The sequence below is a fragment of the Haliotis rubra genome, unplaced genomic scaffold (genome assembly GCF_003918875.1).
Source record: "Haliotis rubra isolate DU_JTF1 unplaced genomic scaffold, ASM391887v1 Scf1328, whole genome shotgun sequence".
In the NCBI taxonomy this organism is placed as follows: domain Eukaryota; kingdom Metazoa; phylum Mollusca; class Gastropoda; order Lepetellida; family Haliotidae; genus Haliotis; species Haliotis rubra.
The window spans coordinates 124,527-131,900 of record NW_025765257.1 but is presented as its reverse complement, the minus strand read 5'-3'; the positions used below and the strand labels follow the sequence as shown (position 1 = coordinate 131,900).

Sequence of the window (7,374 nt, the reverse complement as noted above, 5' to 3'; positions counted from 1 at the left end):
CTTACTGGCTGTACTGAATCTCATTATCCGTAGCTCGATTTGCACTGTAAGCAGATGAATATTGGACAAGTATCGGCTTCAGATGCCAGGAATAGGATGTCACCAGGAGCCGTGTCACTAAACTTCGTGCTTGAAGTATATTTAGTTCAACAATTGTCAATAGAAGTACATACATAATGCCTATGACATCGTTATGAGTGCTTTGATTCATTCCTGTTTTACCTAATAATAATTAATAATTGGTGTTTGCATTGCAGTATGATATTGAGAAATCAAACATGCAAAACTACGTGTCAGAGACAATCTTAACGACTTTATAGTTATTCGTACATTATATCCACATTAAACCTCTTAATAAATGCTTCATGATATAGCGGACTAGTATTACTTTTAGTGGGACAAATATCCTTGACGTGTGGTCTACTGTAGGTTTCGCAATGTGAGTGCAGCCTTTGCTATTGAAATTATCGATGTATGACAAGGACATATATTTACTTTGAGGACGTAGATCTAAAATTACAATTCTCCGGGAAGGCAAGTGCCATATACAGGAAAACTTTACCTCCAACAACAACCGCGGAAAAAGTTTCCATTGTTTACAAGATACCATTCACACCAATGTATTCAATGGGATCAATACATGTGTAGCTGGTTCTGAGAAGTGTATTATGTATCCAGTACTTTGATCTAACTCCATGAAACACTGAATTCATTTATACTCATGTTTGTGGAAACTAATTATAGAGTCTAGGGTTTGGTGTGGATCAGTGCCACGTGGTTGATAACAAGATCTGATGCACCAGTAACTCTGTGTGTTACATTACACGGGTGCTCATATGCAGTCATGGGTTCACATGAAGTATGGACTTTCCATTTCACACGAAGCATATATTAATGAGTTCTGAGAAGCTGGGTATTCGTTGCGCTGACTCAATTCTAGGAAACTTTAAATGAGTGGCTTCTGTTATCAGATTATAATTATGTAATACGTCCGTGTTTTGGATGAATCGATTTGCAGGACAGACATGCGTAGAGGAGGTCAAGTGTTAGATAACAAGAACTGGTGCACTCGTTCAAACTTACAACAGCAGTCATTGAATTCACTATGTGTTTTCCGTCTGTGTGAGGCTAGAGGGCGAGGACTTTGATTGTTGTGGATGTCATATTCAAATATTCTATTGTTTTTGGGTTTCTCTCTCCATATATATATATATATATCGCTCGCTCTCTCTCTCTCTCTCTCACTCTCACTCTCACTCTCTCTCTCTGTTTTGTCTTTCATACTTTCATACTACCATTATGATAATTATTTACTTTTTATAACAAAATACATACATTATAAATGCGGCAAGTATACAAATGAGGCTTCAAATCATTTGTATTTCTCTTTCAAAGTCTGCGGCAGGATGAAGTACATTGCAGTAAACATAACGCGGCGTACTAAAGTACTCTCGGAAATAGAAAAACATGTTTTATCGCATTTATAAGTTCAGTTTATATAGGTAATATGTTACAGTATGAAATATCTGTTAAACTACGTTCGGCCTAACTACAGTCTCTCTAGGAGGGAGATAGGAAACGAAGACAAAAGGACTTTACTGAGGAGAGATTAGTGCAGAAGTGAGTAATGCGGGGATTTTTAACAGACCATGGCATTATGCAAAATTAGTGTGCGATGATATTGTATTACAAAGGACACTTGTTAAATGCCCTTAGCTCAATTATAAATGATAACTGACGTACAAAATAATAACTTTAATACTGAAACTATTGAGGATGTAGCTACCACGGAGTCTCACTATCACTATAAAAAGAGAACAGGTAGGAGGGTCGCCTCAAATGCAAAACCAGGACGGGTGTTGCAGACGGTGGTTGGGGTCGAGCTGGGGGATTGAGATATCAGCTGAGATAAGATTTTCTTTAGGGGAATTAAACTGGGGAAGTAAACGGCATGTCATAGCAATTTACAAATAAAAGCCAGTCCTGTCGAACTTCGGGTGTTCATGTCACATTTAGACATTTTATGTGATGGCTGATTAAAGCTTTTCTATGGGTATCAGACCCTTTTACATATCTCAACATAAACATTATGAAAGAAAGACACGTAAGATGTTAATCAATAGATGAGACATATTCAACACGCATGAAAAAGAATGACATATCGTTGAGATGACCCTTTGTGCCTGTAGACAGGACACGCGTTTCATGCAAGGTGAGTCGACGGTCCATCTTAGTCCATCGTCATACCCGGTTGAGAGACCTAATTGCCATCTATAGTCTGATCTATTGTTTTCAGCAGCTATTCGTAATTTTTCTTGGTTTTGCCCGATTTTACGAGTAAACATGACTTTCTAGATATCCTATTACGCATCCCACTGAACGCCCAGTTAGGCCGATGTCGGTTATTTCGACATATGCTATATGCAATTGTGTAAATTTTAAGGATACAAACTAACAGACTAAAAACATTTGTTGTTTTTTTCGATTTCCGACAGTACTTTATCATATAAGTACGTCCATCTGTACAGGTAAACTTCAGTGGTGGGTGATGCCGGTAGGACAAGACCTGTTTACCCTTCTTAACGAACACATGCCATATTGTAATGAACAATAGCCTACAAGCATCACTCAAATGCAGCCACTGTAGTCGTCACAACTTGCCCATTTGCCCTTTGACCATGATGCCCCATTTACCATGTAGTGAAAAGTTCACGGCACGCTCAAAAAGCATTACTTCGACCCCGGACAACACCAGTGGCATGTGCAGCAGCTACAGCAGAATGTCAGTGAATTTCAGTGATCTGTTCGACACCTATTTTGCCTTTTGCACCCAGATTATCACCGTCGGATCATGGAGACGATACACGGAAGCGTAGTAGGCCCCTGGTGAAAATTGTTTAAGTTTCATTATCTCCTACGTAGGTCATAGTATCTCCTACGTAGGACTTAGTATCTCCTACGTAGAAATTATTAAGTCCTACGTAGGGCAGATGTTGCAGTTAGGTACTTTACATTACACCTATATACTTAGTTGATTCCAGTCGTCCTTGTTCCCACCACCCACTTAACGCTGAACTGACGTAGCGCCAACAAATGACGGAACAGCACTAACATTCCGTCCAGTTTATAAAGAGGTATGCATGCTCCATAATAAGGGGCCATTGAAATAATTATTAGCGAAAGTTGTGCATGCGAGGGCAGGAACAGCGCGTCTGAACTGTCCCACTTTGCCTACAGCAATGTCTCATCACAACCGCTGCCACTGAGGTCTCAACCTTCTCGTCTTTGAGCATGACGTAGCACCGAACGTCAGCCATCATTGCAGATAACAATAAAGTACTAACAAAGCTTTCCCAAATGTTATCACAATATGACAAATGAGGGATAGGTGACGAGTTCTTAGCTAAACTACCAACATACAGTGGTAACTGAGTGAATGCTGTTTCTGGGCGCAAACAGCAATATTCACTTTACTGTTGCCTGACAATATTATTGTCAAAGAAACACCAAGTGCCATGCAAGCCCCAAGACACCACACAAAAACTAACAAATCCATATATTTCTAATTGTCACCAATCAAGCTTGAAAAGACAACAGGGCTGATTAAAAAGTGATACTTTCGTTTATGAGAAATGAGTACTTTTTATTAAAAACAAAACATCATTTGATGATGATAGGATGCATAATAATACTTTGTATGATTAAAACAAATATTACTTTGATGTGATGAATGACATTCAATATAACTTAATACTCTGCTGCTTTCAGAGTTCATGTTCCATGCCATGCACACTGTTAAAAGTTTAAACAGAGTCAACCCGAAATGTGACCATCAATGAAGTAGTCAACTGGTTTATTATTTCGAACTTTTTTCCAGAATTGTTTCCATCTTCATTTTATCAAGAGGTGACGTAATACCTAGCGCATCCAAAACACCGTCTTCCAAAAGGTTCACGAAGTATTTGCCGTCAATGCCGTTTTCCTCAAATTTCTTCCGTACTGATTCAGGAAAACGTTCTCTTATCATCAGATTCTGAACGTCTTCGACTGTCATCAGCTCGATGTCTGGACCTGGAAATGGGACCAAATGTTTCCAAATGCACATATTCGTTCAAAATTTGTCAAGCATAAAAATCAGTTGGATGGATGGATGGATGGATGGATGGATGGATGCATTCATGCCTGTATGAGTGTATGTATGTGTGTTCGTGCGTGCGTTCGTGCGTGCATACTTGTGTGTGTGTAATTAAACTATCACAGGGTACGCTGACATGCTATTGACTAAATGGGGGTAAATGGGAGATAACTACAGTTATCATTTCTGTAAGACCACTAAAAATAATTTCTTGTTTGTCATTTTATATTGCTTTTTTAATTTTTAAACAACTTCTCTGCCCGAAAGGTGATGTATTAAATGCTTTGATCACTCATTATATTTATGAGTTTGATGCCAATGAATTTAAGTTCTGATAAATTTGGGAAACTTAATTAAGGGGATAACTGTACTCTGTTTAACGGATTGGGGAGGTATACCTGTGGTTATATAGCCGAAAATTTAGTTATATCGGCGACGCGTAAACAGTAATTAGAAATGAGCGGGCCGCTGCAAATGACAATGGCCCGCTGATTCCTCAACGACGGCCATTATCAGGTGTGTTGTCCAATGAGGCCACAGCAAGTGACGTCACGCTCCATAATGACGTCATAAATCTTGTTACATGATCTAACAGTGTTGAGTCAACAGCCCGTTGCGAGTTGTTTGAAGTAAACTTACAATATAATAATTTATGACGCTGTTTTGTCTTTTTCCATCCATGTTAGCGGAATAGGGGGAGTCAACAGGCCGAAGGCTTTTGCAAATGATAATGCCCTGAAAAACAGCGTTAGCCCAGTAGTGTAGGCATACATTCAAAGGCTTTGGTGAATCGGTTTTTTTGAAATTGCGACCGTATATGCTGATTAAACATATTATGAACAGATCTCATTTAATAATAGGGGTACATGTATGTGATGTGTGTATGTATGTGATGTGTGCATGTATATAATGTGTGCATGTATTAATGTGTGTACGTATGTATGTATATGTGTGTATGTGTATGTATGTCAGTGTATATATATATATTTGTAGGTATGTTTGCGCGTGCGTGTGTATGCGTGTCAAGGGGCGAGCGCGTCTTAGTGTAAATATGTGTCTTCTGTTCACGTGTACAGACAAGGTCAACATTGTAAACTCTCAAAGTAGTGTATATATTATTCCCTGAGGTGGCAATACCATAGGAATCTGTCCGGGAGACGTCTTACCTCTAGTGCCACTAGTCGGGCCACCGACTGAAGCAGACATGGCCCCGCTGTGGTTGTCACCTGTGGCGATATTACCTATATTACACTTGTTTGTGATGCTTAGACTTCCTGAAATGAAAGAAATTAAAATTGTATTAATACAGCGTTGGGATGGAATATAATTCTTAGTACTTTAAGTATTCATATATACTTTTCTACGGGATCATTAACCAGGCATGATTAACACATGGTTGTGATATTTGGATCCTACAATGAGCTGTCTATTGTAACAAAGATTGCTCATGATTATGAAAAGCACTTGCGCTTTTGTCGATAATTATCCAATAAGTAAAGTATACTCATGTCAATAATGGTTATCATCCCCTTCAATGTTTTTAATTGGAGAGGGGGTGTGGGGTCGGGTGTAAGGTGTGCGTGGGGTTAGAGTGGGAAGGGGGCTGACAACCATTATTTGCATGAGTATATAAATGGCAGCATAATTATTGAAGAATGTATTTCCAAATAAAGACCATGTCTTGTCATATATCACCTTATCGGTATGTTTAATCGTGTAGACCTTATCAAGAAACATCTCAGTGACCACATGAATATGATACAAACACTCTTGACACATAAACTAATTTAGAGATCATGAGTACTGTATGAGTTGACAACCTTGGTTGTGGTTGGTCGTGACGTTATTACCCATCCCGCCGTGGACGATACCAGCAAAAATGGACCGTCCCACTGTGCCTCCTTCCACTCCAGTGACCTTGATGTCTTGGTTGGACATTTTGTAACCTGACTGAACAAACATGAAAAGCAATAGGTCAAATTCACCTGGTAGACATTAGAGCATGTTTCCATCATGACATTTCACCTTCTGGCTTACAAGGACGGACTTTGACACTAATCATTAGGAGAACCGGAATCAATACCATTTTGATTCTATACTTCCCCTCAAAAGTTTAGACTCACTAGTGTAAATATAGCCACTTACTTCAGGCAACTGTTCTAAACTAGATCTTGCAAAATATTCCACACTGTTACTGTTTACACATGAACTTATGTATTGTAAAACAAGTTTGTAACGTAGAAAAGATTGTTGCCATGAGTTCAATAAATGATAAAAATTTCGGTGACAATTGGCGAATGCTTAACAAAATTTTACGTAAAAACGCAACTGTTCACATGCACGATATTTGCACATGCTTTTCACCAATTTGATGCATGATCCTCGTACAATTCATCTGCATAAGGTTTACAGTTGGTTACCCCCAAGTTAGTGGAGAAATCAATCTTCGATGTAACCATACATATATGCATAACATATAGTGAGTGTTTTCAGTGAGTCAAGATGGGAAGTATAATAAGATCAAAAGTTTGAACTGAATTCTTATCATCACTGAAATCTTCATCACATGATCCATTGGGCAAATGTTCATAAAAGTGGCGAGCATAGATACTTCATTATCTATCTTCAAACACTCAGAACCATATTTTCAGAAATGAAAGCAAGTGTGTTGTGAAGTTGTGAAATGCTAGGTGTTAAGTGAGACCGCCTCATGAGCTTCTTAATTAGATCTAGGCAGATTCAGAGTGGCAAAAGTCTCCCCACAGAGCTGTGTGGCACGGGGAATATCTTCAACAGCTTCAGAGTACTGATGTTAATATTTCACACAGTTTGATGTACAATCCAGCATGGTCTTTTAACCAAGGGTTTCTGAGAAATTGTTTGATCAAGGTTGAAACAGCCATGTCAGGTTTTCTGATGTACATATGGAGGGGATTTCAATAACACACCTGTGACCAAAATGAGCATTAGCTCATGATTAACTTAGTGTTCAGATCATTTTGAGGAAAGGTTTCTGTCGCTTACCATTCTCTCGCTGTTTTTTGTTCATTTTCAATCGTTAGTTTTTACAACAGCGAACAATTAACCTTCTGACAAGGGATTTTCAAATATCTAAAAATACCACCTAATGTACTTCCTTCAGATTCCTCCATACTCCTGCTTATTGCAGTTCTTCGATTTGTGATATATAGTGTCTACAACAGTCACCCTTTTTCTGAATGTGTTTCGGTTTTTAATTC

The 7,374-nt window shown here is 38.6% G+C and overlaps 2 protein-coding genes and 1 long non-coding RNA gene across 15 annotated transcripts in view; 2 read left to right on the top strand and 1 right to left on the bottom strand.

The window, feature by feature from the left end:
* LOC124267650 overlaps positions 1-7,374 on the top strand; it is a 148,995-nt gene that overhangs the window by 43,865 nt on the left and 97,756 nt on the right. The gene's annotated exons all lie outside the window — the stretch shown is intronic.
* Positions 1-7,374, bottom strand: part of LOC124267644 (caspase-8-like) — a 148,230-nt gene that overhangs the window by 52,682 nt on the left and 88,174 nt on the right. For 7 of the 11 annotated variants that reach the window (XM_046702612.1, XM_046702608.1, XM_046702615.1 and 4 more), the window contains one exon: positions 5,956-6,085. The exons of 3 other annotated variants lie outside the window; for them this stretch is intronic. In XM_046702612.1, coding sequence (XP_046558568.1) covers positions 5,956-6,073 — 118 coding nt within the window. In that variant the 5' untranslated portion in view covers positions 6,074-6,085. Of the gene's footprint in view, positions 1-388; positions 478-5,955; positions 6,086-7,374 lie in introns of those variants that run through there. One more of the 11 variants, XM_046702617.1, reaches the window with a different exon arrangement.
* Positions 1-7,374, top strand: part of LOC124267646 — a 70,383-nt gene that overhangs the window by 42,934 nt on the left and 20,075 nt on the right. The window lies entirely within an intron of this gene.